Genomic DNA, 23,143 nt, shown 5'->3' on the forward strand with positions numbered 1-23,143 from the left:
GGAGGGTAGGCATGGACTCAAAGCCTTGTGTAGGCAGCAGAGTACAAATTAATAATAGCTTTTTCCTATTTGATTTAACTTCAGTTACCTTCTCTTCATGACAAGATTGGTTTTTTATTTGACGTGCTGATGTAGAGTTTCACTTTAAAATAAATTTAAATTTAAAAAGTAAGTTTTATTTAACTTAATAATACACATAATATGTTGACATGGCGAAAGTCATAAAGGTGCCTGAAATTTGGAAGACACAGCCTTCAAGGCAATTCCTGTCCTCTTAATTCTTTTACTGGTAGTTATTTTTTTCACATATTTATGTATTGTGCATTTGCTTCAGTATCTGGAAAGTGCCTTGAATCTAACTGACTCAGTATATGTGTGTTAATTTTATATGCTATTTTCCTATTTTGTGCCATACTGCTAATTGACACAATGGCATTTTTTAAAGAGAAAGTAGTCTGTTCTCAGCAATCCACCTTTCATGGTGTCCATTTGCCCAAAGAGATGAACAAATGAAAGGCATAGAATGATGATGGATTCTGTTTTATAAAGGTAGAAACTAGCTTCCTTTTGTCCAAACATAGTTCATAAGTTACTTTAAAGCCCAGGATGGGTTATTTAAAATCCTGGTTTTATTGAGTCCTTTGCAATAAAAGGATAAATGTAAGAAATAACACCCTGTAAGGTAGTACTGAATATTGCTCAAAAATTCAGTTGTTTGTTTGTTCTGGTGTTTAAGCTTAATGAAAATAAAAACCTGTGTTTTAAACAAGTCATGAACTTTTGAGGGGAAACAAAGATCTCAACTGAATAATACAGGTTGGTTAAGATTTTAAACAAATTAAGGAAAAAATTGGCATAGTTTTCAGTATTGCACAAAATGAGTATTCCGTAAACATAAACTGAATTAAAAACTGACATCCTAGATTTAGATGAAAGGAAACCCAAATTAACAATTAAGCCTTGTATGGTACCACCCTTAACCTTCTTCGTTAATATTTGAGATTCTTGATCTGAGTTTTAAAAAGCAGGGTTGCACAGCAATCAAACAAGTTACAAAGTTAATGTGCTTCCTCTCTAACCGTTCTGAGTATGGCTGAGCACATTTTCGTATTTACAAGGAAGGAAGAATAAAGAAAGTGATAAACATATATCCCAAGTTATTACAACATGGCATTTGTGTTTGAGACTTCTTTTCGTTCAGCAACTATTTTCTTTCAGCATCAGTTAACTATTAAATCTTTCTACAAAGATGGGTAGTAATGGAGCATCAGCCAAAGCAAAGAAGGAAGACAGAACAATTAGGTAAGGCAAGAAAAATATGTGCTGGCTACTTCTTCAGCTCTAGGTAAGGAGTTTCTTTTAACCCTTGGTCTGGCATAAAAAAAAATAAAATTATTCATCTTAGAATAGCTTCTGCTGGTTCTGGCAATGACTATTTTAAAGGAGAATTATGTAGAAGCAACCCATTTCTTGATACTTTAAATGACGAGATTTAGAAAGTAAACAGTGACTCTTAAAGATCTTCTTTAGACTAGGTGTTATCAATTCACAAAAATGATTTAACTTTGCTTAGAATTCTTTGCTGCTGTTTCAGAACTCCTTACATTTATGTTGCCATGAATCGCTATAATGCTGTATAACATAGTTATTCGAAACTCAATTTGACATATCGACTTTGTTACTCACTAGGGTTTCCCTTTAAGATTAGGAGCTACCAAAAATAATAAAATAGGCTAAGGAATCTAAAAGGAAAAAATTCTACTTCTTCCTTTTAAACTTTAACTTATAATTCTTGAGGACATGGAAACACTGAATTTAGCCTCCAAACCAAAAATGCTCAGGGTCTAACAAATAATGTGATCAATTTTTTTTCAACATAGTTGAATCTTTTTAAGTTAAAGAAATGATTTTTCAATTGGAATTTTTCAAAAAGTTGCCAATATCTAAATCTATTTTTAAAAAATCTTTCTTTTGATGAGGAAGCAACATATGAAATGGTTGAACTTGAAATACATGGTTTTACATAGAAAAAATATACATATAAATTTTCATAACATTTTCGTTATTCAGGGTGGTTGACTATCAAATTTTATTAAAATCTCATCAAGAGGGAAATCTCAAAACACTTATTATGCTCCACAATTATTATAAACCAAACAATTTAAATGAGAGGAGGAGATAATAACATTAACTTCTTAACTTAAAGCAATCCTCTGTGGCATAATTTTAAAATATTTTCTTGGCCTGAAATTTATGTAAATTGAATTCATCTATCATTAGTTATTATCAGCCTAGCTACATTAAAAAATAGTTTTCTGTGACAATTAGTTCTTAAAAACACTGTTTTAATTAGACCTGGGACATTATTAAACTAGCTATAAATATGTACAGTAGTTTATTTGGTATACCCAGATGTCTGAAAATCAACAAGAATGCCCAAATAGTTCTTTCTTCAAAAATTCTTGGGCTTCCCTGGTGGCGCAGTGGTTGAGAATCTGCCTGCCAATGCAGAGGATACGGGTTCGATCCCTGGTTTGGGAAGATCCCACATGCCACGGAGCAACTGGGCCCGTGAGCCACAATTACTGAGCCTGCGCGTCTGGAGCCTGTGCTCCGCAACAAGAAAGGCCGCGATAGTGAGAGGCCCGCGCACCGCGATGAAGAATGGCCCCCACTTGCCGCAACTAGAGAAAGCCCTCACACAGAAACGAAGACCCAACACAGCCATAAAAATAAATAAATAAATAAACCCAAAGTTTAAAAAAAAAAAAAAAATTTTCTCGCAAAAGGCTTTCATTCAAAGCTTTAATGCAATCCAAAATAAATAGCCTTTTCACACTCTATGCTGTAAATACAAAAGAAATGGTCACTCATAACCAGAGAATAATCATTGAATCAGTGTATCTTAGAATTACAGGGCTTAGTCACAGATAACCAATTTCTTCATTTTATGAATGTCCATGGTCATGCACAAAAAATTCATGGTAGAACTTGCACAAAACCTAGACCAGTTATTTCTACTACATCATTCAAGCATTTTTTATAGATTATCCCATTTAATCCTTACCTCAACTGTAGAGTTTAGGTACTATCATTACCCCATTTTATATATATGGAAGGTTTTGTGGTTAGAATAGTATTCAGTCAAGTAAGGATTTAAACCCAGTCTGACTCTAGACACCATCCTACTACCAATAATCCTAAATTTTAAGGATAGGTGAATATTTTTCATTTATAAAGAAAATTCCAAAAAAAAAAAAAAAAAAAAAACTCTTAACAAGTACCACCCTTCAGGAATAACAAAATAAAACATGAAGGTTATAGTTTGGAATTTTCCTCCTCTAAAATAAGTCCTTTTTCCCAAGCCCAACTCAAGCACCAACTTCTCCCTGAAGCTTTCTCATATCATTCAACTAAGTTTAATCTCTTTCTTCAAACTCTTGACAAATGCTATACACTGCTCTTTTGCACAAAGCACTAGCTGCCTCTTATACATTCTCTTCTTCCTTAGTTACAGAAATTCAGTTTGTAGCTCTTACCAAATTGCCACATGTCCCAGCCTCTCCAGTAGGTGGGTAGGATCATATGACTAAGTTCTGCAATAAGATATTACTGCAACTATGATATTGGAGTTCCAGGAATGCTGTTTAAAGAAAGCAGACTTAGCTTTTAGGGGAGCTCTTTTGTGCTTTCCCAAGGTAAAGACCTTGCTATCCAGGTTTCTTTTTGGCTGGAGCTCCAGCAGCTATCTTGGACCATAAGGTAACATTGATGAAGGCAGCTGTGTGCTGTGGATGGTGCAGGAGAAAGATGGGTGTGTCTGTACACAATGAGACCAGGAAGCTCCCATGACAGCCTCCTTCCAGATTTTACATAATAGAGAAATAAACATTTACCTTTGTCCAAGCCACTATTATTATTTTTTTTCTGGTAAATAAGCTGAGCCTAATTCTAACTGATTTAGGTCAGACTTGCGCATAGTTCATAATCCAAGGTTTGTTGTAACTATGGTGGAGAGGGAAGAAAAAGAAATAGAATTATTTCCCTTATAACACTGGAGCAAAACATCTCCAATCATAATTTTTATTCTCAACCCCTTCTGGTAATTTTCAGCTTTCGCAAAGAAAAAGGAGGGAAAGGAAGGGGAAGGGGAAAAAAATGGAAGACACTTCTGTCTCTCTGCCACTGTTCATGCCTTTTTCCTCTCCTCTCTTCTCGACTACTTCAAGGCCCAACAGCGAAATTGTTTCTGTCTGACCTTTCAACCCAGAGTTCATATCTGACAATCATACATCACCTAGGAACATCTTTTGTTTGATTTGTTAGCTTTTACATTGTATTTCTTTTTCTATGTGTTACAGCAGAGTGGGACCATGTTGTATTTTTTTGCACCTCTACAGCTATTAGAAAACCACCTCTGTGTGCAGGAAATCAATAAATACTTTCGATTGACTCATTAATGTAAGAAAAAAAGGTGAAGAGAGGAAAAAGACTAAGGAGTGAGAATGCATAACGTTTTAAAAGTGAAAGAGCATAACAAAAATCCGAAAGAATCCCTAGAACAAGTTTTACTTCACTGGATCTTACCAAAGAATTGTGCCTGGTAGAACAAATAACATGATACATTTATTGTTCATACAGTCAGTCAGTGCAAAGCTCAAACTGTACTTAGTGAGCTTGTCCTCCAACTAAAGGACTGTATTTTGCTTTAGTTACTCAGACAATTGCCTCAAAGTTATTTTCTCAATTACATCAGACATTTTAAAGAGTAGGAGATCCAGCTTAGGAAACCATGTTTCGATAGTGGATGTATACAAATCCAAACCTTGTAAAAAAACCGGCTTCCAGCAAGAACATATCTTACAGATATTATTTTGTCAATTGTGACAACATATAGAAAATAATACTTGGATATGTGAAATAATAACAAGAAAATATCACTGAGTCTAAAATAAGTAGCTCAAGAGATCATTTGCATTAAATGGACTCTATTACCTCTCTTCTAAAACCCAATAATAATAATACAACATCGGGAATAATATTACTACTTCTTTAAAAATAAGATAGAATCTAAGCATGTATTTTGCAGAAGCTACATCATTAAAACTCTGTAACATTGGGACATTAAAAGCTATATAGGACTGTACAGAATTAACACTATGTAACAATATGTTTTAAAGCTTCAACTACATTTAAATACATACAATAATAAGTGACATAAAGAGCATTTTAAACAGAAGTAATTGATATTTTGCCTAGACTCATGAACCAGCTTATATACCTTGCTGATTTCATTCTCAATTTTTTGTAAATCACTGTAACCACATATCTGTTAATGAGTTATATATCTAAAAATACAATATTCTAATTTGTTTTCATCAATTTAGCAAAGTTTTAGGGAGGGTATAAATAAAATATTCAGTTGACAGAAAACTCAGTTTCCTTCTCATTCTTTCATAACACAAACCAAGTCTTTGTTTATATCATCTGTTTAAAAGATAATGATTAAAAAATGCTAAAATAGTATTGTCCTTATAATTATATTGGTTCTACTTATGAAAGATGAACTATTTTTAATCTTTTTATATACAATTGATAGTTCACATGTCAAAAAATATTGTATTTTCTTGCAAATTACTCATTAGTTATTTCCTCATTTCAAATTTTTTTTCACATAGATTTCTCAGAAGTATCTAAGACAGTAGCTTCTTTAACAGTGAAATGTACAAAATAAATGACATGTCAACAAGTAAATTAGCATTCCCTTTCTGACCAGCTGGGTCATGTTTCCTTTTCAAAATCCTCAGTCCCATGACACAAAATAATAATAATCTAAAAGACCTCATTAAATGATCAATATATTGACATACCTCTATAAGGAGACACATAGTGTTTTAATTGATTCCTTGAATCCATTAAATGGAATATTAAACCCAAGCCTCCAAATTATATTATGAGAGAACATTTCCTTTATTTATTAATTTTCTTTAGGGTATGGATAATGGCATACGACAGGATTCAAGAACTTTTATATTTAACCAAATAGTAAAAAAAAAGTCCAATTTTCACTAAATATTTCATACAAACATCACAACAAAAGTTATAAAAGACATATTAAACCATGTTTACTTACCAAAAAACTTCCGAAGGCTGAATTAAATATTGCAGCTGCCTATAGAGAAAATAAATGGGGGGAAAAAACTCACTGAAAGTAAATAGGAAAAGGAAAAGCAAAGACTATCATTCTCCCATCCCCCACTATTCAAAACCTTAAAACACTGACTCCGTAAAGCAAAGTTAGTCACTGCTTACAAAACTTGCCAGTAGCCTGTAGTTTACTAAGATAGATGAGCTACAGCTTAGGAATTCATAAATAATGGGTCTCAAAAGCAAGCAAAAAAGGCTTGCCATAAGATGCTTTGAACCTATATGACAGTACTGAAGAATCATCCTCAATAGCAAATTGAAACATTGTTGTTATTGATTTTGCTACTAGACTTAAAACAATCAGAGGTTGATTTATTCACCAAAAAAAAAAAAAGAAAAAAACCAAAAAGAAAAGAAAGGAAGAAAATTCATATTATTTGGAAAAGGAATACCAGAATTATAAAGCAAACATTAACTACTCTCCATCAGGGAGCATAAGACCTATGAGCTACGCCCACAAAGTGAGATCTGTAGTTCCCATACAACACACATTAGAAATATGAACAATGCTGTTAAGACCATGGAAGTTATTGCTACACGATTAATTCTAAAGTAGAAACAGGCAAGAGAAACTTCTGTTTGGTGTTCAAAATTCAAAGAAGAAATACTTGACTTTGAGCTTACCTAAATATCCCGGGAATACATAGTAGATATAATATAGTTCTTAACTTTAATTCAATCATTATAGTCCATAAAGCTACACCTGAATTCTGAAAGCTTCTCACATGACCTCCAAAAGATAAAAACTCGTATAATATCCAATTTGATGAAAAAAAAGAGAGAAAGAAAAATAATAAAAAGCGGAAGGAGGGGCAGAGAAAACCTACTGACATCTCCTGTGGATCCAGAGCAGAATTAAATTAATCATCATGGACATTAGCAGCCACATTGTAGTAAGAAGAGGATGTCAGTTTAGCAAGTTTGAATAAAGTCCAAAGCCAGGCTAAGAGCTGTAGCTGAAAATGCCTTCTGCCCCAGAAGAGAATGCAATGAGAATGCATGGGTAATGAGATCCTTGGCTCCAGAGAGCTTAGCTCTCCTATTCAAGTTCATAATTAATTCAAAGCTTTGATAATTTCATTAGATTTCTCCTTTGCTGGCCTTATCAATAAAAGATGGCACTGGACCACAGCTCCGCTGTGGCATAAACATAGGCACATGCACAGACCAGGGAAACCTTTGCTTCCTGACAGGGACAATGGCATATGGTATTTCATGTTGTACAGGGAGCAGTGAAGAAAAAAAAAAGATTCGGCTAAATAAAACATCACAGATGACAAATGTAAACTGTAGCAACATATTTAACACATCTTCCTAGAATCCGATTATGGATGATTCAGGAAAAAGTTTTATGTGCAGAGAAAAATAAGTAAAACTGTATAAATAAATGAGTTGTGGGGAGATCAATAGGGAACACTGCCTTCCTTTTGATAATAATGTACCTTTCCCCCAAACAATGTTTATTTCTAGACCCTATTCTGTGCTTAGAACGAATTTCTCTCTTTTTAGTAAAGAAATTAGGTATTCCTGTTTGAGGTCCTCTCTTCCAAATTTGTTTCTTTCCAGTGCCTTTCACCAGCCTTATACTAGATCACTAATAGTTTTGCCTAGCATTTAAGAAAACAAACAAACAAACACAGAACATTAGAAACAAAAAGACTCAGACGTCAAAGTAAAATAAGTATTAACTACTACTGATTAGATCAAATCGCTATACTCCCACCCCATCCTGTTCTCTTTTAACGCAAACCCAAGCAATATATTTTATGTGGATTGGCTATGTTCCTGCATTTTATAAAATGATGGAGATGACAGTGATGAGATATCTTAGGTATCCAAAGATGCTGCAGGCCAACTTCTTAGCTATTTTCCTGACAGTGGTGATGGATTTGAAATCACTCACCATGCAGTGGGCTCTGGCAACCATTGGTGACTTGGCTGATTAAGGTTCTGGGTTCTCTGAAGAACCATGTGAAATCGGACACCGAACCAAGGATCCTGGGCTCAACAGCAACAGATAATTAAGCTTAACAGTTGGCTCAATTTTGCCATTGCAGCATAGGAAGCCATTACGTTTTCCAGAGTTCCAAAACATGATGACAAATATTTAGAGAGCTTATAATTGATATATAAAGACAGGCGTATCTTTTGACTTAAGGGGGAATTCCCAGCTCCTCAGCATGAACTACAAGGCCGTCCATGAACAGGTCTCTGTCCATCTCATTTATTGCCTCAAAATGTATATTCTGACAGCACTAAACTACTTGTGATTCCCCACACTCATCATGCTGTTTCTTACCTCTTTGTGCCTTGGCCTGGAATGCCCTTCTGCCTGCCAGGGAACTCCCGTTTATCTTAGTGACTCAGCTTAAGCTCGTCCTTCCAAGAAGCTTTCAGTCACCTCCTCAACACTCACACATCCATACTTCTGGGTGGCCTGAGTGTCCCCATACCTGCTGTCACAACATCCTGGGCATACTTCTGCCCTGGCACTTGTCACACTATTGAATGACCTATCTACACGCCTCCCTGCCCCACGAGAGACTCAAGTCTTCTAAGGAAGGAATCTGATGAAGCTCATCCTGAACACCTCCGTGTTTGCTAATTGGATTTCTAAAATAAGTAGGATTCCCAGAAATGTCCAAAGTCTACTTCTCCAACTACGTTATTCTATGTGTTTGGCAGAATCCAAGGATTGGCAGACAAAGAAGACTGGATCTGCCACCTGGCACCACAGCCAAGCAGTGGAAATGACATTTAGACTTTGGTCTCTCACCCAGTATAAGTATCTCTCTCACAGCATCGTATTTTACTTCTCTTAACCTCCCTATTCTTATATAGTTATATACATACGCTTAATGTAATATAAAAAAATGTTTTAAAATTTGCCACTGCTATATAGCAATAGAGTTAGTTAAATAAAATCTAGAATTACCAAGGAATAACTCTATAGCCATTAAAAAGCTGATCTGCATATACTGATATTAAAGCAGGCTAAGATATTTTAAGTAAAAGAAGCAAGCTTCAAAACAGTGTGTGTAATTCCTTCAGTATGTGTTTCTCCACACCACCATGAAATTCACCCACCACCAGCTGGGTTTTCTACAATTCATCTCATTTTCTGACATTATCTACCCTCAAATAGCATCAGATTCCTCAGGTTAAGGGTTCAGAACCACAAGGTTGTCCCCACTTCAGATGTCAATCAAAAGTCAAGGCTGTCACCTGTGCTTCTGACAAACTGACTATAAATCGGAGGTTCCACAACCCAGTCCCCTCCAGTTTGATTAATTTGCTAGAGCAGCCCACAGAACTCAGCTTACTCACTAGATTACTGCTTTATCATAAAAGGCTATAACTCAGGAACAGCCAGATGGAAGAGATGCAGAGGGCAAGGTACGGGGCAAGGCTGTGGAGTTGCCATGCCCTCTGATCGCATGCCTCTCTCATCACCTCCAGTGCTCACCAACCCAGAAGCTATCCAAACCCATCCTTTGGGTTTCTATAGAGGCTCCATTACATAGCATGATTGATTTCAACATTGGCCATTGGTGACTGAACTCAGTCTCTAGCCCCTCTCCCCTCCCCAGAGGTCCAAACTTCTAATCTCTGGTTGGTTCCCCTGGCAACCAGCCCCATACTCAGGTTAGCTAGGGGCTTTCCAAAAGTCATCTATTTAGCATAACAAAAGACACCTTTTCCAGCTCTCTTCACTTAGGAAATCTAATCATTTTAGGAGCTCTGTGCCAGGAATTGAGACAAAGACCAAATATATATTTCTTATTATAATCATAATATCACATTCCTATTGTGTAAATGTGTACACACACACACATATACACAGACAAGTATAAAAAAACACTTTTTCTGAAAGGGATCACAGAAAAAACCTCTTAACTCTGATTAAATTTGTTTGAAAGGAATTGGGTGGGGGTCATTTTTATTTTTCATTTTCTTCTGTCTGTCCTGTTTGTCTTCTTCTTTTAAAAGTGTTGCATTTCTATATCTGGGCAGGAAGATGTTGAGCCATTTACTGTCCGCATTTTAAATCCCTTTGTGTTAAAAATGGAATACATATTTTATTTTTAAATAAAATTAAGATTTCAATCCCTACTTTGCACGTTAGTGATAGCTCTTGCTGGCTGCATGACGAGCTAGAGGTTGAGAACCCTCTGGAACATACATCAGTGTGCTGGGGGCACAAGAAGCCACAGGATGAACAGAGGACACCTTCCACAAGTACCTGTAGCGTGCGAATATTTGGTTTTGAAAATAAACCAAAAATGCACTTTCATTTTTATATTAAAACAAACATGGCTGTACACAAACTTCATGTACTGAGATCAAACGTGAACCACCAAAGACAATTTGTTCTGAAGGGAGGACCCCTCAGTTTATATGACCAGACTGTCTTAGGATATGAGTTTCCTCTCCTCTGTCTTCTAGAAGACATACCTGAGAGAGTCCATTGATTTTTATTTATTTTTTTAAAGATTTTTAAAAATTTTTTTGAAGTATAGTGGATTTACAATGTTGTGTTAATTTCTGCTATAGAGCAAAGTGATTCAGTTATACATATATATATTCTTTTTCATATTCTTTTTCATTATAGTTTATCAGAGGATATTAAATATAGTTCCCTGCGCTATACAGTAGAACCTTGTTGTTTATCCATTCTGATTTTTAAATAGTGCATTTTATTTATTACCTCTTTTGCCAGAAACAACTTAATTACCCATTCCCCCTCTAGAATGTTCCATCACAAGAAGAATTTTGTCTAATTTGTACAAGATTGTATCTTCACTGCCTAGAACAGCACCTGACTTGTAGTAAACCCTCAACGAATATTACTGAACCAAAGAATGAATGAATGAATCAATCAATAGTTTTTATGTTAACTGAATGTCCTGAACAGTAATGTTTTCATTATTAACTCAGGAATCCCATGTGCAAAGTACATACCTTGGTGTAATCATGTTCGATGGATAATTTGACCAATGCTAACTAAAAAAGTTCATATTGAGGTGGTTTTTTAATACTGAGTAGATTGGCTTCCTTTATATTGTACATTTTTAGATAATATATTGCTTTTAGTATCAGCCCAGTTTTACTTGATGTATGGTATTTTACTAATGTTTCATTATATATTACAGCATGGCTTTATTAAATTATTTTGGAAAATTGAGCAAGTTCAATAACAAATTAATTTCTTCATAACTTACTTGGAATTATTTGAAATAAAAAGGTAAATTAAAAAAAAAAAAAAACACTGAAAAGCATGGCGACAGAGTGTTCTCTAACTCAGGAAATCAAGTGCTTCCATTGCTGAATGCCCTTGAATGTTATGAAGTTCTACCTGACAGTAAGCCCAAAACTTTCACCTTCCGTAACTGCTGTGCACTGACCATGTTCCATGCTCTGGAGTTACATAAACATGTGGTCCCCTTATAAAATGACTGCACTCCAAATATATGACACTGTTGGCCCCTACCCAAGTCTTCTCCTCATAACACTATATCTACAGTTTTCATAATGCTGGCCCAACAACCCTCTTTTTCTTTCCCTCATCAGTCCACTAAAAAAAAAAAAAAATGAGATCCATTGTTTACACTGAGTGTGAATGATCTGTTACAAATTAATTTATGAAACTTCCTGTGTGGTGTCTGGTGTTCGCCGTTGCATAACCTGTTTCCCCAGCCAACATATATAGCAATGCTTACTAAAATGCTAAAATGGAACATTTATGGTTGTCTCGGAATTTCTAATAATGCTCCAAGCTAAGGAGAATGTGTGGCAAGTATCCCACTAGTCTAAAGTAATATTCCGGACATATCAAGGCAGAGCTTATAAAAAGACATGAAAACTAAGCTAGGGACCATTTCATATGCAGCCTATATAAGAAAAGCCTAGATGTTCTGGAAGAGATTGATAAAAGGAAATTTCTAGGAGTAGTGGGTTTTTTGACTTTTTCTTCTTCCTCTAGGGGAGAAAGCTGACGTGCCTGCCATGCCTCCCAAACTGGGGATGGATGTTTACTGAGGGAGAAAGTGCTCGCCAGGCTGCCACAGGAGTGGAGTGCACTCTGTGAGCGCTCGTGGAACCATCACGGTCTCTTCCCTCGAACTGTGCTGGGGGGATAGGGAGGGTGTGTAATGAACCAGAGACAGGTACTTGCTTCCCGACTAGAAACAGCAAAGCTGGGGAGGCTGCCTAGGGTAGGGCAAGGCCAGAGGTAAGCAGTTGGGCAAAGTATACTTCAGTTCAGTGATGGGGCAAGGTTCCGTCAATCCCAGGGGCCAGGTAGGTGCCTCAGAGGACTGCCATAAAACTTGATTCATTGTGAGAGACCCTACATAGCAGCCTTCCAGGGCGAAGAGACTCCAGCAATGCGAGGCTGAAGGGCTGTGTTGAGGGTTGGAAGCTGCAGATGTACTCTGAAGAACTCCCTCCCCAACCTGTCCTGGAAAAAGAAATAGAAGGTGGACACCTGCTATGACAGAGGGCACTAAGGGTCAGATTAGAACAGCACCAGTAAGATCAGACTCTGTCCCTCTCCCTCTAATCCAGTGGTCCTACTCTCATCCCTGACTCTACAGAGTAGGGAGGGTGAGAAAGTAAAAAAATAGTGAAACAGACCATACCTTCTTCCCCACTGGTTCTACCTATCTGTTTATTTAAAAAAAAAGATTATATTTGTACATGTGTATGTATTCATTAAGAAAAAAGTACAATTTTCTGTGCTTTACAAACACAGATCAGGGCCTCTCGCCTTCTGAGCTGGTCCTCACTCTGTGGGGCGTGTGTCTCCCAGGGCCACTCTCACCTTTAGAGAAGGACCTCATTCTGTCCATGGTATGTGACCTCTCTAAATAAATCCACTTCCTACCTATCACTTTGTCTCTCACTGAATTCTTTCTGCAACGAGACCAAGAACCTGAGCTTCAGTAAAGTCCTGACACCAGGAACTAAGGCTCCCACCCAGGTGGAGGATGGAATGATGAGGTTGACCCTCCTGACTTCAATAAACTAAAGCTTGGACTCTGTCGATCTTTGCCCCAATTCTAGGCTGAATTCTTCTCTGCTCAAGCCCCCTTATGAATATGCACGTACCCGTAGTTTAAAACTTCCCCAATTTTGCAGTTCAGGGAGACACTGCTTTGGGAAAAGAGCCCCGGTGTTCTCCTTACTTGCTGCAAGTAATAAATCCTTCCTTCTCTCCCCAACCCCCCCCCAAAAAAAACAGAAAACAAAAAACACAGATTAGGCCTAGGTTGGCAAAGAAGAGAACTTGTTTAAGCTAGACTGTCCCGAATCATATAATACCAGAAAGTTAAACTTAATTACTAAATATATGACTGTTTTTGTAACAAACTGACCAGAAAAACCTTGAGATCTGTCAGAGATGTTGCCCAAAGAGAGGGTAAGGGTGGGGAAAAGGAGTATGTAAGACGGCATTTCATGTATATAATCCTCAAATTCACACCACTCAATAGATAATAAGAACATAACATTTTAAATGTACAGTTGAGCCAAAACAAACCAAAAACCCTGGTAGGAGACATATGGAAGTTAGTCAAAGACAGAGTGGTCAAACAGGGGGGTTGAGGCTGCACTCTCCCAGGCGATACTGACGCATGCGGAAGAAGCACTAGGACGCACTGCCTTTGGCTGCAAAGGGTGAGAACCGGAGCTGAAGCACCTGTGGCCAGCAGAGCAGGATGCTGAAGGGGCTTCCCACCAGGCGAGGGCAACTAGAAAACGCTCCTCAGACAGTCACAAAGGTAACACAGGGCCTGGCATCAAGGGCACGGAATGGAATTTACACCACCCAGGTGACTCAAGAATCCCAAACTTAACGATTAATTCGTAGAAAAGAAAAGACAAAACGGATCAAAGACCGGTGGAACCCCTGAGGCCAGGAAAGAAGCAAACGCAGAACTTCTCTTTGGAGTCACTTCAATAATCTGGAACAAAGCAGATTCCCAATTAAACTACCCCCAGTGAACAGGAGTTTACAATAAAAAAAGTACAGACAATGTGAGAAAGCTGTATATGACAGCAGCTCCACCGTAACACAGTTGGGAAAGGAGGAGAAACTGAGTTTTTCACAATATGCTAGAAAAGAAAATACGACATAAATTAGAGACCTAGAATTGGAAGGCACAACTTTAAAACCCTTAGAAGAAAATATGAGACTCACTGTATGCCTCCTGAAAAGGAAAAAAAATTTTAAATAAGACGCAAAAAGTACACGTGAAATAGGAAAAGCTAGGGTGGCCACGCAACAAGCTCCTGGCCAGTGAGATATAAATTGGTTTCCGCTTGATGGTTGGGGGTTAGGGAAGTTAGTTTCTGGCACTGCCCTTCTTCCGTTCTTCCTGCCTAGAGCAGTGAAAGCTACCTTGCATCCAGCAGAGAAAGGCCAAGAGCAACGCAGAGATAACCACTCTAATATCATTAAGCCACAGAACAAATGCCAGCCAGCCGCACCTCCAGGCATCTTGGTATATGAGAAAAATAAGTCCCTGCTTGTTTAAGCTACTTTTAGTCTGATTTCCTATTACTTGAAGCCTAACTGATACAATCATGTTCCTAAACAAAGGAGTAAGTAATAAAGTACTAATGAGGCAGGTTAGATAAATCAAAAGCGTTTCCAAGACATAAACTTGACTAGGCTATTAAGTTTTATTTAGCATAATCTCTTGTTCCCATTGCATATGGCATAACACATCATGAAAAACCAACAGAAAAAAAATTGACTATTGGTGACGGTTGTTGGAGATCAAAGCTGCATTATCCTAACCTGGAAAAGTTCCTCAACTATGTGAATTTATATCACCCGCTGCCTCTGAGTCACAAGAAGGAGAACTAGCCTAAATATTTATTCCCTTTCTAAGCTTCGGTGTAGTTAGAAAAAGCATAAAGACATCAAAGACTGAATTCCTATCCTTGGTCTCCAATTAAATAAGGAAATACAAAACATTTTCTTTTTACTTGTAAGGTATTTTGCAAAATGCTATAGAAAGGCCAAAAAAAAAAAAAAAAGAATTAAGAAAAGCTTTTTCTGCCTGTTTTTAAAAATTATAATTGGCTGACAAGCACCTTAGTTGCTAGGACATTTTAGTACTACTTAATTACCACTATTTTCACTGTATAAATCTCATAGCAAGTAAAATTTGAGTTATACACTTCTATATTACCTTTAAGTATTATTGAACCATACGACACAAAAGTATATATAAGACATCAATTTAAATGTGACTTTATTTACCATGCTCAATATTAAAGGAGCATTATTCATTTGATTCCATTATTTGTGTTGTATTTTTTAAGCAGCAATGGCTAAAAAGTAGAATATTGTTTTAAAGTCATTACTGAATATTTCTTCTCAACAAATACATCTAAATGAAGACTACAGAACTGCTACAAGGCATTCTCCAATTTAAAGAAAGATTATTTAATATACCATTAAAATTCACCATCTTAATGACCGCTTTCATTCTTTGTTTTGAAAACACTACAGGAATGAAGAGACGTTCATCTATATGCAAGTTATGAGAAAATGCCATCCAGCTGCTTTTCTGAGAGTAAGCAACATTTCTTGCCTATTTCTATGGGTCCATTTCTTGATATCAATGGAAAAAAATATTTAACATCCCTAATCTTGAGGTGAATGTGGGGGGATGGCTATTCTTGTTTGTAACTATTCATCTCAATTCAGGCAAGGAAAAAATATATTCACGTTACCGCTTCTGGGTGCCAAATTGAATCAGGTGTCCTCTCCTCTTAAGAAAATTAAGTTGCTTTTGTGCAAGAGTGTTTTAATGAGAACCGAGCCCGCCGACAGTGATAAATGGGAATGACACCAGAGAGAGCATGTAAGCAGGACAATATGTGCATGTTACAGTCTTACAGCCTATTTTTCACTGACAATTCTGAATGACTTCGCTGTTTCTTAAGGGGCCTATTAATCTCAAATTTAGTTATTACACAACGTTTATTTGAACATATATTCTGCGGATGATGACAGCTAATAAAGGAAATCTTTCGCAAGCTGTATTTTTACATATTGTTCCAACTCCAGCTCCCAGTCATTTGATGGTATTGATGGAATAACCTACATTGTGCTGAAGCTTTAAAAAAAAAAAAAAAGGCACATACATTCTGATTCCTTTCTAAGCATATGGGGACTCTTAAATAACAGTTAAAATGCATACCAAAAATCCTACTAAGAAATGGTGAAAGTAAAAGGACATCTTAACTGTTCAACAAAAATTGTTTAATGTGAGAACGGACCCTTGTAAGATAAACCAGACACCTTGGAACACTTTTAAAGCTTTGGTGCATCATATGCAATAGTTCTTGCATACCAATCTACATTTTTATAATATGCATGGAGGAGGGAAGGGGAGACAAAATCAATTTTCTTGAGGTGCAAAAATAATCAAGTAAAATAGTTGCTTTGATTTTTCTCCTTGGTATGCTTTTTTGATAAAATACCATGTACTGAAAATAGTGGCGATACTGTATATCTTATTTCTGGTCACATACCTAAAGGCTGATGAGAATTATTTTAACACTTTCCTACAAACATATTTATCAGCTCAAATACCTTCATCTGGAATTCAGATTGTGATTCTTGTTCCAAGAGAAATTTGCTACTTTAAGTATAACTGCTTCATAATAACAAAAACCTAATGATATTAGCAAGAAATATTTATACCAGTTTAAGATTTTTAAATCTGCCTCATAATTAAGATGAATATAGACTTAAACACTTTCGATTTCATCCTCCGAAATCTGTCTTCAAAGGTGTTCAGTTTCAATGAAATCAGAATTTCAAGTGAGAAAAGGCCCTTATATACTGGGACAATCCCTTTGTAAATGAAGAAACAGAACTCTAGAGATAAAGGATCTTTCCCAAGGTCATACTGGCTAGTGGCAAAGCCAGAATAGAACTCATCTCCAGATGTTCCCTCTACCCTCTCTATAACACCCACACGGCCTATTTTATATATTATTTTTAATATGATATTTGTAGATTTATAGTATAAAAAGGGCATACACCGAAACACTCATAGTGGTTACATTGGGGTAATAGGATTATGGATATTTTTTTCCTTCATGCTTTTCCCAGATTTTCAAGGTTTTTTGTACTGATTATGTATTTATTAGAAAAAAAGCATATAATAAATGTTATATGTTAAATATAACTAGCATTTTAGAGGTTCTCTCTTTAATCTTTAGGCAACCTTGAATAATGTTGCACTCAATTGATATCAAACTAAAAGCTGAATGATACTGAAGATAATACCAAGAAGAAACTACCTAAACAGTCCTACTTGTTATATTAATGCTGAATACTCAGAGGAACAAAGTGTGATTGTAACTCATAATATCAACTATTAAATTGAAAATATATGTTACTTACTTATTAATAGCTTATTAAACACTTGTAAATATCTAGGATGAAGCTGAACAAAATGTACTTGAAATATTACACACAACTTGACATTACATCTTTTTTTTAATGCCAATTTTCTCAATATTTCTGAAATTTAATTGTGCTTAATCTTTTGGGTTCCCTATGTCCTGCCAAAAAGGAATAAAATAAATGTTCCTTTAATTATTCATTCATTCAACAAAAATTTATTAAGCAGTTTACAACGCTAAGCACTGAGAATACAAAAACAAATACAATAGAGTATCTGCTCACAGTATCGGGCTAGAAGAGAGACATCATAATGGCTATAACACAAGAAGATCAATGGGATCACAGCTACGGCAGCACAGAAATTAACTACTAAAATTTCCTTTTAAGTGGGCTTTTTCAATACCTCCTAGTGATATACAAACACTTTTCTGATCAATTAATGGAAGCTCTATTTAATGCCAAACACATGAACTAAGCTCTCAGCACACCAACAGAGAAATTGGCCAAGAATTCGCCTAACACTTTGCTTAGAAGGGCATCCACAAAACATAAGTGACAACTTATGTCAAACCATCTAATGTTTCTTACAAATTTTAGGCTTGAGCTACCTAACTCTGTTATTTCTGCTCTTTTCCATCCATTAGGTCTGGGAATCTCAGAGCTTCTTAAAAGGGCAATGGATCAATCCCTCAGCAATAACTCACTCATCAGCTTTTCATTAGCAATAAAATAGCTTTCCTACCATCTTCTGGGAAATAACTTACCATAGATTCACAGAACTGCAAAGGACTTCTACAGATTATCTAATCAAGGCACTTTTCCTCAAAAAGGACTACACTGAAATCACTAACAAATGGAACCTACTATCCTATTCTTCATGACTTCAGGATCAAGACTGCATAATCTCTTTTAGAATTTTAGATTTAAAATCTATATTTAAATCACATTTTTTCACTAACAAGTCTTTTCCTTTTCTGAATTAACTTTTAAGATCATCTTTTTATGTTAGGTGCCCTGAGAGGATTAAAAAAGAGCTGTGTTGATGGCCAACAGGCACATGAAAAGATGCTCAATATCACGAATTATTAGAGAAATGCAGATCGAAACTACAATGAGGTATCACCTCACTCCAGGCAGAATGGCCATCATCAAAAAGTCTACAAATAAATACTGGAGAGAGAGTGGAGAAAAAGGAACCCTCCTACACTGTTGGTGGGAATGTAAGTTGGTGCAGCCGCTATGGAGAACAGTATGAAGGTTCCTTAAAAAACTAAAAATAGAGCTACCACATGATTCTGCAATCCCACTCCAGGGCATATATCCAGAGAAAACCATAATTCGAAAAAATACATGCACCCCAATGTTCATTGCAGCACTATTTACAATAGCCAAGACATGGAAGAAACCTAAATGTCCATGGACAGATGAATGGATAAAGAAGATGTGGTATATATAAACAACAGAATATATTATTTACTGAGCCATAAAAAAGAATGAAATAGTGCCATTTCCTGCAACATGGGTGGACCTAGAGAGTATCATACTAAGTGAAGTAAGTCAAAGACAAATATATGATATCACTTACATGTGGAATCTAAAAAAATGATACAAATGAACTTATTTACAAAACAGAAATAGACTCACAGACATAGAAAACAAATTTATGGTTACCGAAGGGGAAAGGGGGGGAGGGATAACTTAGGAGTTTGGGATTAACAGATATACACTACTATATATAAAATAGATAAACAACAAGGACCACTCTATTCAGTACCTTGTAATAACCTATAATGGAAAAAAATCTGGAAAAAATATATAAATATATGTAAATATATATGAATAATTTTGCTGTACACCTAAAACTAACACAACATAAATCAACTATACTTCAATTAAAAAAAATTTTTTTAATTAAAAAAAAGAGCTGTGTTATTGCTATTATAAGTAGTATGCTGGTAAGTTTAACAACTGGCTCTCAGGATGAAGGGAGAACCATCAGTTTGCAATATTTGCTGATTTTTGTGCTATAAGTGCTCCTACCATGGCCAATTTCAAGCTGCAAACATGATGTCACTGAACACCAAGATGGAAAGAGATGGTATAATTCCAAAGGCGTAAAAATTAGGAATAGAAGGGCAAATTGAACACAAAATAAGCATAAGAGGGAAATTAAATAAAGATATGAGCAGAAACTAATGAAATCAAAATGAGAAAGATTATAGAGATCAATGAAATCAAAAGCTGGTTCTCTGGGGGGAAAGAAATCAATAAAACTAATATACCTTTAGAACAGGGATTGGGATACTTTTTCTGTAAATGGTTACTGTTCCATTTCAACCCAACTGGTCTAACACAACTGAATATACTGCAATACAATTCTGACACTAACCACATGGAGTTATTGCAGACCCCACAAGTTAAAGGCTCAGTCCTCCACAAAACTGCCCTCACTTCAAATGGCAGCTGAACTTTCAGAGTCCCCAGGCCACTTGCACTTCTGACCAACTGGCTATAAATTTAGGGGTTCCCATGATCCCCTCTCGTTCAATAATTCAATAGAACAACTCATGGATCTCAATGAAAGTGCTATACTTCCAAACATAGTTTTATATAAGGGGTACATATAGAGTGAGGTCTGGGAGCTTCCAGGCTGGGCCCCCATGGACTCAGAGCACATCACTCTCTCAGCACATCAATGTGTTCACCAACCAGGAAGCATCACTGAGCTTCAGTGTCCAGGGTTTTTAATCTGGGTTTCATTATGTAGGCATAATTGATTAAATCATTGACTATGTGATTGAACTCAATCTCAAGCCCCCTCTCATTCCCCCGAGGTCAAGTGGTTAAAAGTTTCAATACCCTAATCACATGTTTGGTCTTTCTTATGACCAGCCTCCTTCCTGAAGTTATCTAGGGGCCCATGAGAGTCACCTAATTAGAATAACAAATACACTCTAATTACTCAGGAAATTCCGAGGGTTTTTGAAGGTCTGTACCAAGAACCTGGAACAGAGATTAGATATATTTTTTATCATACCATGGCAACATCATAAATGTTATAGGCTTTGCAGCCCATATGTGCTACCGTTATAGCACAAAAGCAGCCATAGATAATGTACAAGATAACGAGTGTGGCTGTGTTCAAATAAAACTTCATCTATGCATACTAAAATTTCACGTTCATTTAATTTTTGTGTGTCATGAAGTTTTATTTCCTTTTGATTTTTTTCTAACCATTTAAAACATGTACAAACCATTCTTAAGTCATCTACTGTTCAAAATATGTTGCAAGCCTGATTTAGCCTGCAAGCCATAGATTGCCCATCTTTGCTCCAGGAGAAAAAGAGAAGATAGAAATGATCAATTTCAGGAATAAAAGAAGTGACATCTTGAGGTACTTCAGATATTTAAAGAATAAGGATATTGTGAACAACATTATGCCCCCAAATTTGACAACTTAGATGAAATGGACAAGTTCCTTAAAAGGCACCAGTAACCAAAGCTCTCTCAAGAATAAATAAATAACCCAAATAGCCCATTATAAGGACTTCCTTTGTGGTCCAGTGGTTAAGAATCCACCTTCCAATGCAGGGGATGCAGGTTTGATCCCTGGTCGAGGAACTAAGATCCCACATGCCATGGGGCAACTAAGCCCATGCACTGCAACTACTGAGCCAGCAGGCCACAAGTAGAGAAGCCCGTGCACCACAACGAACGATCCTGCATTCCACGGTGAAGATCCCGAGTGCCACAACTGAGACCTGACGTGGCCAAATTAATTAATTAATTAATTATTTTAAGAAAGAAGCCTGCATGCCACAACTAAGACCTGGCATAGCCTAAATAAATAAATAAATAAATAAATAAATAGAATATTTTTTTAAATAAAAAAAAAATAGCCCATTATATATTAAAGACATTGAATCTGTGGTTTAAAATTTTCCCACAAAAGAACTCTCCAAAACCAAATGGCTTCACTGGTGAATTCTACCAAATATTTAAAGAAGAAATAATATTAATTCTGTAAAAACTCACCCAGAAAATACAAGAAGAGGGAAAAATCATTTTATGAAACCAACATTAGCCTGATAGTGAAACCAAGTCAAAACATCGTAAAAGAACTGCAGAACAGTAATTCTCATGCACACAGGCAAACACAAAACTTACAAAATTTTAGCTAATTAAACTCAATAATATACAAAAAGGATAATATATCATGACCAAGTGGAGTTATTCCAGGAATACAAACTTGGTTTAAGATTTGAAATCAATCAAGGTGATTCACCTCATCAACAGATTAAAAGAAAAAACATATGATCAGATCAATAGATGGAGAAAAAGTATTTGACAAAACTCCATATATGTTCATGATAAAAACTCTCAGAAAATTAGAATTGATAAGAATTTCCTCCAACTGATAAAGGGCATCTTTATCAAAAACCAAACAGATAACATCATACTTAATGAGAAAAGACTGAATGCTTTCCCCCTAAAATCAGGGACACGATAAGGATCTCTACTCTTACTACCACTTCTATCCAACATTGGCCTGAAAGTCTTTGCCATGTAATAATGCAAGAAAAAGAAATAAAAGGCAGAGAGATCGGAAAAGAAGAAATAAACCCATTTTTTTCACGAATTATATGATCCTAGAAAACCTTGACCAAAAAAAACCCAAAACAAACTCCAAGAAATAATAAGTGAATTTAGCAATGTTGCGGCATAAAAGGTGTAAAAATCAATGAACATCTATATCCTGGCAAGGACTAAATTAAAATTGAAATTAATAAAAATACCATTTACAATAGCACACCAAAACCATGAAATAGTTGAGAAATATTTAAAGTCCTAAATAGAGATGTATGTATTAGAATCCTTAATTATTAAGATGTCAAATTTCCCCAGATTGATCTATAGACTTAATGTAATTCCAATCAAAATCCCTGCAGGATTTTTAGAAGAAAATGACAAGACGACTAAAATGTATTTGGAAATCTTCTTCTTGGAAAAAGAAAAAACAGTTGGAAGACTCACACAACTTGATTTCAATACTTAATATAAAGCTATATTAGTTAAGATAGTGTGGTACTGGCTTAAGGACAAGTATATAGATCAATGGAACAGAATAGAAAGTCCAGAAATAGATCTATATAGAAATGGTAAATTGATTTCTGACATGGGTGCTACAGTAATTCAATGGGAAAAGAATAATCTTTTCAGTAAGTGGTAACTGACATCCCTATGCAAAAAACAACAATAACAGAAACCAGAACTTTGACCCTTACACACTGTACACAAAACATAAGCTGGAATGGATTATAGAACTAAATGTAAGAACTAAATCCATAAAACTTCTAGAAGAGAACGTAGAGAAAATCTTTGTGACTTTGGGTTAGGACAACATTTCTCAGGACACAAAACTTGTAACTTTAAAATTAAAAATTGATAAATTAGACTTTATCACAATTTAAAACTTTTTTTCCTTCAAAGACACTGTTAAGA

The 23,143-nt window shown here is 35.9% G+C and overlaps 1 protein-coding gene across 6 annotated transcripts in view; it reads right to left on the reverse strand.

The window, feature by feature from the left end:
- Positions 1-23,143, reverse strand: part of SLC10A7 (solute carrier family 10 member 7) — a 251,927-nt gene that overhangs the window by 169,602 nt on the left and 59,182 nt on the right. For 3 of the 6 annotated variants that reach the window (XR_014264085.1, XM_082463437.1, XM_082463443.1), the window contains exon 5: positions 6,134-6,172. The exons of 1 other annotated variant lie outside the window; for it this stretch is intronic. Coding sequence is in view for 4 of the 5 variants with exons in the window: in XM_082463437.1 (XP_082319563.1) it covers positions 6,134-6,172 (39 nt within the window). In the remaining variant the exon portion in view is untranslated. 2 more of the 6 variants (XM_082463444.1, XM_082463439.1) reach the window with 2 other exon arrangements.

This window comes from Balaenoptera physalus (genome assembly GCF_965194825.1).
Source record: "Balaenoptera physalus genome assembly, chromosome: 5".
Lineage (NCBI taxonomy): Eukaryota > Metazoa > Chordata > Mammalia > Artiodactyla > Balaenopteridae > Balaenoptera > Balaenoptera physalus.